Source organism: Asparagus officinalis, chromosome 7, assembly GCF_001876935.1.
Source record: "Asparagus officinalis chromosome 7, Aspof.V1, whole genome shotgun sequence".
In the NCBI taxonomy this organism is placed as follows: Eukaryota; Viridiplantae; Streptophyta; class Magnoliopsida; order Asparagales; family Asparagaceae; genus Asparagus; species Asparagus officinalis.
This window is the reverse complement of record NC_033800.1, coordinates 148538507-148555979: the sequence shown is the minus strand read 5'-3', so window position 1 is coordinate 148555979 and position 17473 is coordinate 148538507. Positions and strand designations below refer to the sequence as shown.

General features: G+C 39.1%; 3 protein-coding genes across 3 annotated transcripts; all 3 read right to left on the bottom strand.

The window, feature by feature from the left end:
* Positions 997–6905, bottom strand: LOC109847964. The gene is made up of 7 exons (XM_020417195.1): positions 6838–6905; positions 4966–5084; positions 3811–4550; positions 2439–2626; positions 2151–2217; positions 1835–2064; positions 997–1530 (listed from the first exon to the last, which is right to left on the bottom strand). Exons 1-6 carry the CDS (start codon positions 6903–6905, stop codon positions 2020–2022), a joined length of 1227 nt encoding a protein of 408 aa, XP_020272784.1. The 3' UTR covers positions 997–1530; positions 1835–2019.
* On the bottom strand, positions 7941–10397 carry LOC109847963 (putative pentatricopeptide repeat-containing protein At1g69350, mitochondrial). Its single transcript, XM_020417194.1, has one exon. The coding sequence runs from the start codon at positions 10395–10397 to the stop codon at positions 7941–7943; it is 2457 nt and encodes an 818-aa protein (XP_020272783.1).
* LOC109848555 (protein TPX2) lies at positions 10787–17058 on the bottom strand. The gene is made up of 23 exons (XM_020418111.1): positions 16685–17058; positions 16446–16528; positions 16308–16348; positions 16128–16212; positions 15309–15361; positions 15137–15225; positions 14790–15048; positions 14608–14704; positions 14413–14529; positions 14229–14324; positions 13709–13885; positions 13563–13625; positions 13394–13480; positions 13233–13309; positions 13063–13141; positions 12838–12969; positions 12666–12755; positions 12468–12587; positions 12225–12391; positions 12036–12144; positions 11277–11336; positions 11088–11182; positions 10787–10988 (listed from the first exon to the last, which is right to left on the bottom strand). The coding sequence occupies exons 1-23, from the start codon at positions 16842–16844 to the stop codon at positions 10901–10903; spliced, it is 2424 nt and encodes an 807-aa protein (XP_020273700.1). The 5' UTR covers positions 16845–17058; the 3' UTR covers positions 10787–10900.

The following is a 17473-nucleotide window of genomic DNA, read 5'->3' as shown; positions in this document are numbered from 1 at the left end:
TCAACAGTCCATCATATGCAAATAATCCATTATAACTGAAAATATTAATCTCAATTGAAAATCAAATTTAAAACCCTAATCTCAATTGAAAAGAAAATAATGGTTAAACCTTTTTTTCCAAATCACATTATTCATCATATTTCACAAAATACAAACTAAAAATTTTCATATCCAAAATCATAAACCCTAGTCAATTCATATCATTCATCAAAATTCTCACAAAAAATTACAATTCACACCACAAATTTCATATCCAAAATCATAAACCCTAGTCAATCCATATCATTCATATCAAAATTAAACTAGAGGATAGTGAATTAGACCATAATCATACTTAATCCATATCATTAGTGGCTGTTAATCAAAATTAGACCCTAATCCTACTCAATCTATATCATTCATCAAAATAAACAACAAATTGAAAAAAAAAAATTAACCTCGATCGGAGCTTGGTGGATGTGGTCGACGGCGGCTGTGGTCACGAGCTTGGTCGGAGGCGGCGACGGTTGAGAGCTTCGTCACGAAATCTGTCGGAGGCGACGACGGTTGAGAGCTTCGTTGCGAAGTCCGTTGAAGGCGGCGGTAGTCGCGAGCAGATCCAACAAGGAGGAGGTCGGGGTTTTAGGGAGACGAGATTTTTTAGGAAATGAAGTGGGGTAGTTGGAGATCGTGGGAGGGTAATAATTCGCCACCCTTTTAACTAACAACTTCGCTCCCTACAAAACCAACCGTCTTCATCTTAGCTGGGATAAAAAGGATTGATTTTGCTCATTTTTTATGGGAGAATGTTGATTTTACTCACTAAATTCTCAAAAACGTTGTTTTCAAAAATTCGTCCCCCTTCTTTTCTGTACAATTTTCAAGAAAGACCCCACACATTTGTCAATAGAAGTACAAATGTAGTATAAAACTTGCAAGTACGGTTATCATTTTCCAAAGCTTAAACGATCAACATTACCCATTTAACATTTCGATAACATCTGAACTCACAGAAAATGACAGAAAAATGTGAAACCGGTAGAGCTTTACTAGGCCACAACATTTGATTATATACCATCATATCGTAACACCTTAAACCGAAAGTCCAAAACCCACAAATGTACTCCACAAAAACAGCAAGTAAATATTTTTAACCAGTGGGCATGGCCCTAGTTAACTTTACTTCAGAAAGCTCATAAAAAGCTTTCTAGATGAGGACTTCATTTCATCAACACTCCCACTCCTCTTCACAGCTGAGCTCAAAAACACCTAATCTCATAATCCAACTTCGGCTCCCATGCATTTCCCATGACCCTCCCCATCATCTCAAAAAGGCATTCAGATATTGCACTGCCGGCTGCATGAGCCAATACGCACGCTTCAGGTGCCCAAAATGGCAAAATTTGCCCCCCTCCTCCCCTTTGATCCTCTCCCAAAACAAATTTTTGGTAATATATCCTCCGGATTGGAATGTCCAAATCCGGAAGATAAACCGGTTGCCACAAAAATTCATTGCCTGCTTCGCTGCTGCCCTTTCGCCATCTCCTTAACCTGAGTGCATATTCAACAGAGCTAATCATTCAACTGGGTTTCACGAGCCAAATATTTCCCATATAATGAAATGATACAAGAAAAGAAATGCATGGGAATAATTTTCCAGGAACAGAAGCATGCACAATTAGTCTGCAAATGCAGATTCAAAAAATATTGGATCAATGTTATTCCCAGGTAACCATAAAATTGTTTTTTTTTTCAAAAAATCAGATATTAACTTGTTACGCATGGGGAGAATTATAAATACATATGAGCACAAGTTAAAATCACGCATACCAAATAGATAAGCTGCAGTATATACCTGAGGGTGTCCAAAACAGTTGATGGTTCCAAAGGTTGGGGATGGGGTCCCACACAGAAAAAGTAAAGGGTTTTTTTGAAGCAGGTATGAGGGTAAAAGCCAAAAGGTGATCCAAGGAGGTAACTGGGGGCAGGTACTGGAGGACAAACTCAAGGATCCAGCATGACACAAAAATTACAACAAAGCTATTTTTTTCTTGTTATATTTCTCCATTTGTCCTTCAAATCGCCCTGTTCAGAGAAGAAGAGAGAATTATAGCTAATTCCAGACAAGAACAATATTTACATGTCAGAGTCAGCATTAATAGATAAAGTACCGATGATCTCTCCTCCAATATATCAGGATAAGATTCCTTTATCAGCGCCCATTTTCCTACACCATACCTTTCACCCAAAGTAACAGATGTCAGGAAGCTTATCCACATAACAGGAAATATTTAAATGCAAATGACAAAAAATTAGCATCTTCTTAGACATCAGGGCTCAGGAAACCTTAAATAACATTTCACCAAATAATTCCATCCTAGTAACAACAGCTCATGTTTATCCAACTAAAAGTCAAATAATGCTATGTTGTATTTGCAAAGGAAGATATAAGCACATACTTTTTAACGCCCTTTCGCAATGTGTGCTCTTCCTCTTCGGTCCACCATTTCTTCTTCCTTCGTCCAGAAAAATTTCTAGTCCATGGTACATTTGTCCCAGGACTTGACTTTCTTTTCACACGAGGTGACTGGCGCCTCGCCACTGGGTTAGGAGATTTCCCGGGTGTGGTGTCCATGGAATCATCCCACTACAAACAAAAGTAAGTAGCTGAAAAAAGATTCACAAGGTAATAAAAATTGCAATGCTCTATTGCTACCAACCATGTCAGCACAAGTGAAAATGCCCAACCTTTGGTGCATTTTTAGTTGACTTCATGGGAAGGAATGATATGCCACAGATCAGTCTGAAGGATAAGAAGTTTTTGGTTTTCACTTGTATACCCAACTCTTTCATACTTCTAAAAGTACCATCCTAATCATCACATTTGCCAATTTAAGCCTTAACCCCGAATCGTGTGGATTCTATAAGCGAGATAGTTCTTTTTCTGTTAAGATGATCAATTTTTTTAAAAAAATGAACATCTACCACTTTTTCATTCTTCCTCCATCTATTTTCTATTCTATTCCATATCCACCTCCTTCCCCCTCTCTCATTCCCTTCTTTGTTGCTTGGGACCAGACCAGATAAGACCAGACAAGAAGGGCAGCGAAAGAAGAAGATGGTAGACTATTGAATAGTGATTCTATCCTCATTATGTTAGGAGCAACTTCATGTGTCTATGGTTTATTTCACAGGGAAGTTGACATGCTAGAAATCTTTTTGAACCATTGAAATGTTAAATAAGATCTTTAACGAAAAACCTAAACCCATGCAAGACCAAGCACGGCATTTCAAATGTAAACTGTAAATACCAGCTTTTCTCCCTTGCTCATTTTTTTGTATGACAGTAAAAGACAAGATATATCTTTGCTCAAGTACTATTAAAAAACTTTCTTCCAGTTTTTCATTTGTCAGTTACATGAAATGAAGACATGATTTCCATATTTCTTCCTTGTTTCTTAGTTCAAAAGGTAATCCTGAGAAAAATTAAATGGACATAGCTGTTTACTAATTTCAATGGTCGCATTTTAAAAGTGAAACTAGTAAAACAGCGTTAACAAGGATAACAGCCAATTGACAGTAATTATGAATTGTACAGGCTGTAATAACTTCAAGCTTTACCAATATGCAAACCTTAAATAGCCTGGACATTGTGAAATAGCATGATAAGTTTAAGAGTCATAAATGGATATAATATTCATAAATGGATATAATATAAAAGGAAATGACACGACCAAAACAAGAAAAGAAGAGAAAAACTCCCTAAAAATCCAATAGAAAACTTAATAGTTCCATCATGAAAAGAATAATTAAATACTTTCAGATAATCACCTCATATGTCCGAGCAGTCGGGTTTCGATCCATAATGCTCGGTGCACCCACAGCATGACTGACTCTCTTCTTCCCAGTTTTGCCCTTGCGCTCTGTATTGACAGCTAAATTGTTTGTGTCCTCTGCATTTATAGCTCTCTTCCCCTTGTCAGAAAGAGAGGCCCTTAACTTTGCTGACACATTTTGGTTCTCTTTGTTGTGCTTCGATTCTCTTGGATGTTGATCAGCTATTGCAGGCTCCATCACAGTATCATGATTTATGTTATGCTCACTACCACCAGAATTAACATCCCTTGTAGGAGCAACTTCTCCACCATTGTCAAGCGATGGTGATTGTTCCCTATCCACCACATTCTCACATGTTTCAACCCTTTGTAGGTTGGAACCATTTGCAGTCTCAATTGTCTGCACTTCGGCAGCTGCTGGTAATACGTTAGAACAAGGACATGGTTCTGTGCTGTTCGGTTCTTCTCTTGGATGATCTTCACCGAATCCACTCAGAGAGCACCCACCTCCATCAGATAATTGATGTCCAGTCTCAATGCTTGGTAGTCCAGCAGCTTCTGTTACTATATCAGAATGGGGGACCTCAGCCATGTTGTGATTGTTCTCGTTTCCTGGTTCCAATGTGTTCTCTTGGATGACCGACATCGACTGCCGTTGTTGATTGGCTCCACTTGACAAGCAACAACCTTCAGTGAATACCCCATTTCCTCCATTTCTTACTTCAGCAGTACCAGCTGTGGGGGGAAAGTTCATTACACAGAAAACCCTTGCAAGTTAACAATAAATTCAGACAAACTGTAAAGCGTTTCTCTGCTAATTAGTTGTAAACTAAATTAATTCCTTGCCTCTAGCCAGTACTTATTGCAGCGTGCATTTCCAAATGCAAGAACCAATAAAAGCAATTACAAGAGCAAATAAAGTCAACTCCCCCCACTTTCTTTCCTCTTTTTAGAATCCAATTACTCAAAGCATAGAAATTATGAACTGAGTCCAGATCGCGAACCCCAAGTATGAACTAAACACCAGAAGGCTTCTACAAACAACATCACTAGCGTCCAATTCCATACGAAACCGACGATAACGTTAAAGTTCCAATCTTTTTCCCCACCGATCCGAACAAAAATCTGAGGGTGTGAAAAGGAATCTCACCTCCCATCTCCTTCGCCGCCTCCTTCACGTACGCGACGATCGCCTCCTTGGCCTCCTTGGCGGTCTCCCTCCTCCTCAACTGCCTTCTAAGCGCCCTGCTCCAGAGTAGAAGCAGTGGTCTCAATAATAAATTTCAAAGTGATTCATATTCCAATACGACAGAATCTATAAAGACAGGACAGGTAGATACTGAGATAAAAGCTGCTACCTATATATAACATACAACACACACACACACACACACACACAAATATATATATATATATATATATATATAGGGAGAGGTTCAAATACAAACCTCACTATCCTAAAAACTAAAAACCAATCCTCTCCATTGGATCTAGATTCATCCAATGGCTGAGATTAAAGCTGCATAAGGGTAATTAGGTAAAATAAACAGCCCACTAAAGAGAGGTAATTAATGCTTCTTATTGAGTTCTCCATTTTCCCATGCAACTCTCCTCTCACGTTCTCCTCTCTCTCTCTCCTCCATTTCCCAAAAGCTTGAACCAGCCCCCTCTCTCTTGGTAGGTGTTATTTTCTTGGTAGGTGTTATATTTTCTTGGTAGGTTATATTCTAAGTTTGATTTGATTCTTGGTAGGTGTTATTTTCTTTTGATCTGATCATGGTTTTGTTCTCGTCATGTATTGGGGATGATAGAAAGAGGGGATCCATGGCCAAGAGTTCCTTCAAGCTCGAGCACCCCCTCGGTTCGTCACGTTTTTCTTTAATTTCAATTTGATTTTGGTTTCTTTTTAGGGTAATTGTTGAAGTTGCGATCTTGGTTCTAGGATTTGTTTTAGCTTGGGGTTTCTCTTATACTCGATCTTGGTTGTTTGTTTTGTTGGATTATCTTTCAAAATTTGCAATCTTTTTTAGGGTTTCTATTAAAATATTTTAGAAATTGCAATCCTGTTAGTTTTTTTGTTAAAATTGGTTAAAGTTCAGAATTTTAGTTGTGGGGTTTGTTTTAGTTGCTGTCCTAAATAATTGAATTCACTGCAGTGAATCCAGATTCAGTTATGTGAGGTGTTTGTTTTTACCATAAAAATTGTAACTTTTTGCTTAAAATCATCAAACACGTTCTATAAATGCATGAGTGAATCTCGATTCACTTCAGTGAATCTCGATTCACTGCAGTGAATCCAGCTTGTTTTTACTTCAATAAACGCATGAGTGAATCTAGATTCACTTCAGTGAATCTCGATTCACTGCAGTGAATCCAGATTCAATTATGTGAGGTGTTTGTTTTTTACCATAAAAATCATAACTTTTTGCTGTAAAAGGTGAAAATTTTTCATGTTATAAAATTTTATAGCTTGTTTTTTACCATAAGTTTCTTATTCTGCTTGGATGGTTAAGGGACTCCATTAATTAATTAATTATCGAGGTTTTTCTCCATTTGGAGTTTGGTTTCGAGGGTTTCGGCTTCTCGCGGAAGCTTTCGTCGGTTTCGATACCTCCGGTTCAAAACAAGTAGGCCGATCTAAATGTTTTGATGGGCCGTATGGCCCATATATTGCCGTATGGTCCAAATTTTCAAAACCGCCGTATTTGCGAACTTGATCCCAAAAAACGACCCATTTCAACTTTATTTGTAAAAGCCGATCTGGTTTCAGCCTCAGAGCTTAAACTAGGTCGGTTTTTGTCAAAAAATTTCCCAAACTTCACGGAAGTTGAACTCCCGTGAACTCCTGTAAAGTTCGTTTTATCTCTGACTTCATCCTCCCCATATAAATAAATCCCTGCTCACCCGCTCCCTCTCGATCCCCACACCCACCATCAATCCTCAGATCCAATCTCTCGCCTCTCCACTAGCAATGGAGCCCGTATCATCATGGGGCCTCACTCCTCTCGAGACCACGAAGAACTTCACGTCCTTCGCCATCATCGAAGCCCTCGTCCTCTCCGCCTTTGTCCTCTGGTCCTCTGCCCACATCCCCACCGCCAGCGTCCTCTGGTCCTCCGCCGCCTGCTCCCCGTGGTCCTCGGCGCCCGCTTCCCCTTCCTCCTCGGCAACGCCTTCGTCCTCACCCTCCTCTTCAAGTCCTACCGCCTCCCCTCCCCCCAGCAACGTCACCACCGAGATCTAGATCTCGGCCTTCGCTCCGTCGTCGCAGAGGTCTTTGCTCCCCTTCCCCAGTGGTCCTCGGCCTTCGGTCTTCAAGTCCTGCCGGCGAAGGTGGTGTTCGAGGTCAAGAGGTATAGCGTACTGCGTAGACGACTGAAAATTCAGCTTGAAGTTAACTTCACGGGAGTTGAACTCCCGTGAAGTTTAGCAATACTTCAAAATAGCTGTTAAACTTCACGGGAGTTCAACTCCTGTGAAGTTTGGAAATTTTTTTTTGCAAAAACCGACCTGATTTTAGGGTTGGGGCTGAAACGAGATCGGTTTTTGCAAATAAAGTTGAAAGGGATCGTTTTTTGGGATTAAGTTTGCAAATAGGATGGTTTTGAAAATTTGTCCTATAATATAAAGATATCAGCATTGGGCCCACTACGAGCTTATTCTTCTTCTTCGGCAGTGAGTAAGCGCACACGTGCTTTAATTAAAAAAATGTTCGCACCATCCACAAACTGGAAAGTCGTGAGAAAAAAGATTTTTTTTTTTGATAATTATTTATTGTACAGGATTGATGGACTAAGATCTTACTAGAACCATAAAATATTTTTATGACGCAACACTTTAGTTTTTGACATTTGGGTATCTCGAGCCAAATGATTCCTTGTTGCAGACAGACCCTCGGGGGTTATTTTTTCTTATGACTCCTTTACCCCGGGTGAAATTTTGGCACCGAGCTGAAAATTAGTCTACCGAAGGACAAAAAAAAGTGTTGAACGCAGGGTTAAAAAAAAATATTTAAAAAATGTTGCGGGACGTTACCCCTCAGGCTCTTTGGCACTTCTCCAGGGTCCAGACCCGATGATCTGATACGGGAAAAAATGGACTCACGAGTGAAGCGGAGTAGTTTTTTTAGCAGAAACTACTCTCAACTCTGCTCCAACCTCGAACTTTCTCTACTCCCAAATCGTCAACCTTCACCTTCACACGAGACGCATCCGTCCATCTCCCAACTTCTGAGAACATATTCGACGCTAGCGCATAGTATCCGCGATGCGCTGGATCCAATTCGAACAGCTTCTGCGCTGCAGCCAGACCGACGTCGAGGTTACCTTGAGCTCGACAAGCTCCGAGAAGTGAACCCCAAGCGCAAACTCCAGCGCCACTCGGCAATTTCTCCAAATGCTCATAAGCCTCTTGAACAAAGCCACGACGACCAAGAAGGTCGATATAACTAGCGAAATGCTCTTCCCTCGGGGAAAATGAATAGACTTTGGTCATCGTATCAAAAAATTGTTGACCCTTTTCGATATCTCCAACGTGGCTACTTGCCGATATAAGAATGAGAAATGTAACCAAAGTTGGTTCTATGCCTGACTGTTGCACTTTGGTGAACAGATTTGTAGCTTCCTCTAAGTTCCCGTGAATCCCATAGGATTGAATCATGGAGTTCCAAGATATTATAGTTCTATAGCTCATCTCGTCAAATACTTGACGAGCCATGCTCAAGTCTCCACATTTTGCGTAGATGTCTATAAGTGAAGTTTCCAGATAAAGATCAGATGCATGGCCAGACTTCAGTATGATTGCATGAAGCCATTTTATGCAGTTTAGTGACCCTAAACCTGGAAAGCCCCTGAGCAGACAGAGCAGTGTAATGGAATCAGGTGCTATGCTGTTAAGCTTCATTAGATGAAAAACCGATATAGCATTGTTCACTAGACCATGAAGAGAATACTGAGCAATCATAACATTCCATGTAACTGATTTGAGTTTGCTAGCTCTGGAAAACACCAAGCTTGCCTTATCAAATTCGAGAAATTTTGCGTGCATAACAATAAGAGAATTAGCAACAAACTCGTCATTGATAAAGCCCTTCTCAATAGCATAATCATGAACGTAGTCTCTTTCCTTTTCACATCCTCTTTGTGCAACGGCTTCGATAACACCAGCTATAGATGTGGCATCAGGCATTAAACCTTCTTTCTGTTGCATAAGACAGAAAAGCCTCAGCGATGCTGTAGGAAATCCAAATTGAACACAGCCATGTATCATTGTGTTCCATGTCACTAGATTCCTGAGTGCCATCTTCGAGAATATGCAGCAGGCAACATTCAGTAGCCCACATTTGATGAATAATTCTAACAATGACGAGATAACAAAAACATCAGAATCGAATTTGCTCCTGATTACATATCCATAGACAACCTTACCAGATTCCAAATCCAATTGATGAGTACACAAAGATAGAACATTCACAAGGGTTATAGCATCAAATGTGCACTTCTGAAGTTTCATACTGTGAAGAAGCTCGACAGCATCAGAAAAATACCCATGATGCACGCAAGCAGAAAGTATAGAGTTCCAGCAAGCCAATTGATTGTTGCCTTGAGATGCCGATGAATGTAGGCATTTATGAGCAAATTTAACTTCTCCATATTCTCCGTAAGCAGAAATAAGAGAACTACCCACATATACATCAGAATCAAATCCTACTTTAATAATAAAACAATGCATCGACATAACCTGTTGTGCACATCCTCCTGTTATCTTTGTAGCTTGCAAAGCACTCACCAATAACTCAGAACTCACTTCTGACTCGGTTCTTACTGCACAATTAAAGAGAGACATAGCCTTCGATGGGCATTTTATCTGAACAAAACCATTGACAATGATGCTCCATGAAACAAGATTTCTGACTTCCATTGAATCAAACAAATGCTTACCAGACTCCATGTTTCCACATTTGCAGTACATGAGAAGAAGAGAATTGTCAAAATAAACATCATTTGGAACACCCAATCTCACTAAAAGTCCATGAATCGACTCCCCCTCAAAGATTGCATCTCTCCCAATCTGCCCACATGCCTGCAGTGCTATCTCAAGGGTGATCACATCCAAACTCAGAGCTTCCTTTCTTAACAACTGAAATACTTCTAAAGCTCTCCAAGGGCATCCACTTCTAATATATCCTGATATCATGACATTTGAAGATACGATATCTCGTATCGGCATCCTCTCAAAAAGCTTCTCAGAAACATAAAAATACCCAATTTTGTTGTAGTAAACAAGAAGAGAATTCTCAAAGAAAGGATCTTCAAACTCAAAATGCCGAATGCAGTACCCATGAACAGACATTCCGAGCCTCTGATCATTAACATCACCACAAAGCTGAAGTAAAATCGATAACGTCAGCCAATTGGGCTCCATTCCAGAACTACCCATCATCCGAAACAGCGAAACAGCTTCATGGACAAATCCATTTCGGGAATATCCTGATAACATAGAATTCCATGCTGCCACATCTCGTTCGGGCATGTCATCAAACAGCTTGCGAGCAGAATTAATCTCCGAGAAATGTAGCAACATGGTGATTAATGCTGTAGTTACAATGAGATCTTGTTGATGCCCAGATTTGAGGATGTGGGCATGGACCGAGAGTCCATGGAGAATAGAACAGAGATTGGTTGATGATTTGAGAAGAGAGAGGTAAATGGGTCTGCTGGATTTTATTTCTTTTGCTTGAGAGCAGGGGATTATTACGGAGGTTGTGGTGAATGGAGACAGGAAATTGAGGAGAGAAAAGATTGGGCGGGAGATTTTGATGCTCATCTTTCTGAATCCAGTTTATGCAGTAAAATCTGTTGTTTTCTCACTTCCTCCTTCACTTCCCTCCATTTGACAGAAACACAGGTCATAATCCCAACACGAGAGAGAAATTATCCAAAGAATAATTCCGACACTTGTAGGCGCGCACAAACAAGAAACTAGAGCCGATATTTTTAAAAATACATTGATACAAGAGTTGTTACATGATACATCACAAGTTTCAGACTGGTTCAAGCAGTCTTGAACATATTGTACATGACTTGTCATCTTAGAAATGCGTGCTTGCGCTGCTCCTTTCTCTGTTTCACACGTAACATCGGCGATCTCGCTTCTGTTAGATCCTTCGTCGACCTAGAACACCATAATTGTGGATTCTCGGTCAATAAGATAGAAGCGTACAAAAACAATAGAAGGATGGATATCAAACTTCATTCAAGCAAAAATACTCACTTTTGTGGAAGGAACGGATTATCGAACTTGGGCAGAGGCCTTGCATGAGGCACCATTTCCCTTCTCATTTGCTTTACTGCCTTCTCTTCTTCAACCTGGCAGCAAATTCACAAAAAAAAAATATGTATGATGACAAGCTAATATCAAAATAGAAACATATTTTTGTAGTTGATGTGAAATAAGTCGTACCAGTTTCGCAGCCTCATTCTCCTCCCTCAATCTCTTGTACATAAGTTCTTTGTCTTTTATCTGCATTGCGATATCTAATGATTAAAGATATGATCTCACAAGGAGAATGTTACAGGTTTCCCCAGGTTAGTTGAAGGAAACGATGAAAGAAATATTATAATAACCAAATAGGTTGTCCTAACCTTAGGAAATTGCAGAAAGCCTTTTTACTACCATAAGTAACTGAATAAAACACCAAACTACAGAACCATCTTTTAATGTTACTAGTAGAAACAACTATATTGGACAAATATGCAGAAGAACAAACAAAATACTGTCCCATCCAAGTAGAGAGGACCAGAGTATCAGCTGAGTCTTCTACTACTACGATTAAGCTGACTCGTAATAGTAGATTATATTCGTAAATCATTTAGGTAAACTTTGACTTTAAATATTTTATCAACTATATCTGATGCATATTCAGTATAATGAAATCATGCACCATCCCATACTTATAGAAAATCAGCAAAAGGAAGCACTGTGATTATGTTAATTCATAATAGTAGATTATAATAATGATTCAGACGAGCTTTGAATTTAAATATCATATCACCTATGTTTAGAGCATATTCAGAATAATCAACAAAATCATGTACCATTTAGGACATATATAGTCAGAGAAAACTCGCAAAAGGACTCAACACTGTGATTATGCAGACTCATAGTAGTAGCTTATATTCATGAATGAATCGAATAAACTTTGAATTTTAAATATTTTACCTTCTTGTCGAACTCTGATCTCTCCACTGCCCTATGATCCACCTGGAGCACAAACTCTTGGACATCAGTGAGAGGCCTTCTTTCTCTTTCTGGAAGAGGAATAGGATCCCTGCCACCAGAAATAAAATACAATTTCAGGATTTTAATTCATAACAAATCTCAGAAAATAAAAAGAGTAACTGAACTTACTCTTTCATTATTGGTTGTGCTTTAAACAATCTTTTTTGTGCTTCTTCTCTCTCCATCCTCTCCTTTTCTTCCATTATTCTCTGCATCTCTTCTTCGTGTCGTATCAAACTCTCCAATTGGAAAGCCTCAGGCTTTGTGCACCGTTTTGGTTCAGGTTTCGGTGGTATCTAAATAGTAGAAAATAATCATTAGAAAATGTCAGGAAAAAAATAATGAAAATGCAACGCATGAATTGGTCCTTACCACTGGATAGTCTGTAGTGTAAGGATAAGGGTTTGCCTTAGGCACTCGAGCCTTCTCCTCCTCCAGCTGTTTCTGTAGTATGTGGACTGTGAACTGTCTCTCTTTCTCAAGTCCCCTCTCCTGAAAGAACAAGGAAAAGCAAAGCAGCATCAGCATATGAACCAGTACAAATATGTGAGTATATCCATGAACATTTACCTCTGTGTGGAGATGAAATGGATTTGGGACAGTAATCCTAGGAATCTCTTGCTGCTCATGTCGAGAAGAAGATTCGGAATGAATCGAGAGCTGAAAAAGGAAATTATGAGAGAAAGTTACATAAACAAGATAACTCACATATTTGAATAATGGAGATCTATTCAAGTTTTACCTTATCGAACATCTCAGTAACTGGTAATGGGGGACCCAGCCTCTCATCAGTTGCGAAATGGAACTCCTGAGGTGTTGTTATTTGAGGTTTTGGAATATGAAACAACCCAAGATCACCTTTGCTCTCAAGAATCTGCAAAAGTGAGGTAAGAAATTAAGCAGTGACGAATCTATGAAAGCAGTAAACTAATATGATTTCACTCTACAAATGTTATAAATAAAATACCTTTTTATTCAATGGCCTAGCCTTGAACTTTGGTAGCTTTTCAAGCTCCTCTAGCTCCAATTCCTGAGAACTCTTGATCCTGTAAAAGCATAGTTGTTGTAATGAAACTTGAAATTTTTAAAAGAAATTTTCGAATTGCTTATGTAATCAACAGGATAATTATAGCGTACTTTGGAGGTCGTGCTCGTAGTGAGGTCTCAAGACGAGGAGGTCTTGGTTCAGTTAGTTTACATGCCTTATTTTGATTCTGTTACAGGAAAAGGAAAAGACCTTTTAGCGTAAATACATAACGTACCAAGGGTAAATGAGAGAGTATCGTCAGTTGTTTCACCTGTGTAGTAGAAGTATCCACAGAGGAGGCCACAGAAGATGTTTCTGCATGTTGGTTTGCTCTCTCCATTGTTTTAAGATGGAATTCCTGTTCATTTCGCATGGAGAAAACAACTAAGACCACAGGATGAAAACCTCTTTAAAGTTTGGCTATCGATCATAATAATTACCTTAAACTCAGGTGGCTGTGGCATACTTCTAACAAGTGATGGAAGTGAAGGTGCCTCAAGTATCTACATGGAGATTGTAAACTTCAAAAATATGATTTAAATATCTTCTTAAAGTATTAAACTAGCAAATGGAAAACAAAATAAACCTTCTTGTTTACAGGGCGAGCTTTAAACTTGGGAATCTTCGCTAACATCTCTTCCTCCAACTCTGCCGAACTCTTAATCCTAACTGCACGAACCCGTTGAGCAGTCTCAAATTCGGGTTCCTTTGGCCTTGTTAGCTTAAGTCTAGGTCTGTTTTTTATCATCGAAGCAACACTTTCCTGTAAATCATATGCAGAACCAAAAAACTTGTCATGTTTGCATTCAGATGATAGCTGCTAAAAATTATTTGTACAGTTTCTATAGCTGAATCATCTGTTAATTCTAATTAGAAATCTATATCTGAATTCTCCATTAATTCTATTTAGAAATCTATATCTGAACCATCTATTAATTCTAATTAGAAACATAGATATGGTGATTGTCATGTTTGCATTTAAACGATAGCTGCTAAAATTTTACATCAGTATCACTACTTGTTAGAAGTTGGTAATCTTTTATGAAGCCACCCACCATCTAGAAAGAGAAAAAAATAATTTAATAAAGAAAGAGCCCGTGACTTACATGGCAACCTGGTTTGTTTTGTGATAACTGTATATCTCTGGTCTTTGACTGAAACTTATTAACCATCTCTGCAGTCGAAATGAATGGTGGTTGTTCCTGTTCCAGAAGATATTAAGCTGTGAAAATGCATCTTCCTATAATAAAAGTATGTCCATCTATCTTTTATAATCTATTACTCCAATACCTTTTGTGTCAATGAGCCTTCCCGAGAGCCTCTATGCAATGAAGCAAATATATCTGTACTGCCAGCTGAATCTGGCTTCGATTTATGATGCAACACTCTTGTTTTAACGTTGAGTATCTGGTATAACAAGAAGATTAAGTGAATGAATGAATGAAACACAAAAATATCTTCTTTACATTAATAAGAAATAACTACCTGTCTACAATTCCCCCCGTCAAGCTTTTGCCTTTTAATGGCTTGATTCTCTTGAGCAATGTCAGTTTTATTCTTTGCGTGTGTGCTTCCAGGATACCTGTCAAACAAACAAATGGGCATAAATACTAACAAGAAGCAAACATTTTTTTCAGAAAAATTCTTAAGAGATTTAAGAGCCTCACTTGATTGTACTTTTTGGTGGCTTGATGCTCTTTGAAGATTGTGCACATGGTGTCTGATCTTTCAACTTCAGTGCAGATGGCTGCCTAATTATGCTAGCTATTTTTCTCGCAGTTTGGCTTTTTGAGCTGTTGGGTGCTGCCACTCCTTTGGATGGGACTCTCTGAGGTTTGGGTGTACAAGCTTCAGATGCTCCTTGCTTCTTGGAACTACTAGGTCCCGTTCCTTTAGCAGTAGTAACTACTGCTTTAGGAGTCCGAGCTACAATAATGAGGGAATGTATCAACAGAGAAGCTCAGGCTAACGAAACAATTGACTTCTTGTTTGGAATGTAGAATTGTTCATGTACCTGGTGCTGAAGCCATACTGGACGAGGGAAGAATAGGAAAGGCGAAAGAAGAGGGTTCCTTGCTCACTGTATCTATTGGCTCTGATGCACTGCAGTAATGTTGTGAAATGGGAAAACAAAGTTAGACAGGCGAATTAATTAGATTGAAGTGTTTGCTAATATGTAAACTGACCTTTTCTCTCCTTTGATAGGTAGACTAGTGTCACAAGGCCTAACTTCAGGAGCCTGAAAAGCCATTAGTGTGTCCATTAAATACTAGAAACTCAAATTTCCAAATAACAAAATTTCCGTATAACAGAAAATAACGTCTATTTTGGATTGTCCACGACCATCCCGATAAAGGAGTGACCGCTTTCTCAACCATAAATAGTTGATGATATATTCATCGCCAACTTCCCTGTGAACTGTACTCACCGTACTTTTCGGCAGGAGTGATTTAGTCCACCACATTGACTATATTGGTGATTCGATGCATGGGTGTTTACATAGATTTTGGTTTCCATTTTGAATAGCTAACTGTTCAAGGTGAGTACTTCTGCATCTCTAACAAGTAGTATCAGAGTTTACCTCATACTTCTAGGTCACAATCATGCGGAGCTGGTGTTGTCTCCGGAATTTGCAATGTTTGACCAGAACTAAGTTAGTGTGGGATTAGTGCTAGTGCAAAGCCAAAGTGGAAAATTTCCACAAGAAATGGATTGAACGTATGTTAGGGTCTACTGAGATTCATATAATATATGGATGCTGGCGAGGGATTACAGAGATTTGGGTTTTTTTTCCGTCCGCCAATTAGGTTGCAAGGGGTGAGTTCCACTGGGTCTCTAACATTTTTTTTTCATTTAAACACATCAATTACATGAATCAAAAGCCAGTCACTTATTATTGATGAAGTGGTCCATCTGTGGTGTTAACATCTATACTTTGTTTTTGGTCTTTCAACTAAAGAAAAAAAAAAGAACCTATTTTCATTGTGAAAAGAACATAGACTTACAAATTCAAAGGACATCTTCCCATCCTTCATTTCTTGCCGGTCGCCTGCTCCAGCCTCCGCAGCAACAATGGAATTCTGGGCACCTCTGGATTAATACAGGAAATAGTACCATAGGTTAAGACCAAAATAAACCATAGAAATATTTTTTTTTTAATAAAGAGACTGAACCTTCAAACTAACCTTGTTGTTTCTTCGGCACAAGTCGTAACATCTTGTTTCTTCTATAAAATAAAATAAAGAAACAAAAATCACATTTTGACATAAGAATCAGGTTTAATCCTTCAACTAATTACTTGACCGTAAGAATGAAAAACCCACCTCGTCAGTTTGCTCCACATCTCCAAAATCGCAGAGGCTATCAATTTGGATGGACCTCCCTTCTTTAATCTTCAGTATAAACGCTAAAAAAAACCAAAAACTCAAATCTTTAACCCTAAAATTTGCTCAAAATTTCACGAAATCATATCAAAAAATCAAGAACTGCCACTTCCCCAAATTTCCCAAAAGAAGATAAAAAACCCTTGAAATTAAAAGGAAAGGGGTTCAAGAAAACGCACGAGACGGAGCGTAGCTTTGAGAGATCTCGAACCAGAGCTCGGCGCTCTTGACCTCATCCTCAGTCTCCTCGTTCATGAAATCGAAGAATCGAGGCGCACAGAACTCGTAGGTCTCATCAATCTGAAGAGCATCAACTCCACCCTTGGATTCGCTTCCCATTGGGTAAAGCCCCTTCGCAAGATTCCAACTTTGCTTCGAAGAATCGAGGAGGAGGACCAAAAAGGATAGTTAGGGCTCGGATTCTAATGCGAGGAAGCGAAGGGTTCTCGCTGAATATGGGGGAGAAAAATTGGGATTTTGATGGTGAAAAGGAGAAAGCAATTAGACGTTAGGGATTCCAACGGTCGGATTTTTTGAAAATGGGGGGAGAATTTTAATAAGGAAGGGGGAGTGGGGTTCTCTGAATTCGGCTGGTGAGGGTTCTGTATGTAACAACGGCTACAATTTTGTGTTAGTTTTGGTGGGCCCCATACTAAAAAGTAACAAATGGGCACAGTGGACATATTTGACCCCCGACCGAGCTCAAAATTTTCTATCACGGGCAAATCTTGGACATTTCTATATTATATAACCAATTTTTGCTCTCCACTGAGTTTAATTATTCTTTTTAAATATCAATTAAATTCAATAGTAGATAGATCTCTTGTAATGGGGAGGTGCTACAGTTACACCTTAAACCACACTCCCAACCATACTCCTCTCTCGTTACAGTGCATTGGGGCCCACATGAGAATTTTTTTTAAAAAAATTCATGTGGGTCCTGGTGCACTGTAACGAGAGAGAAGTGT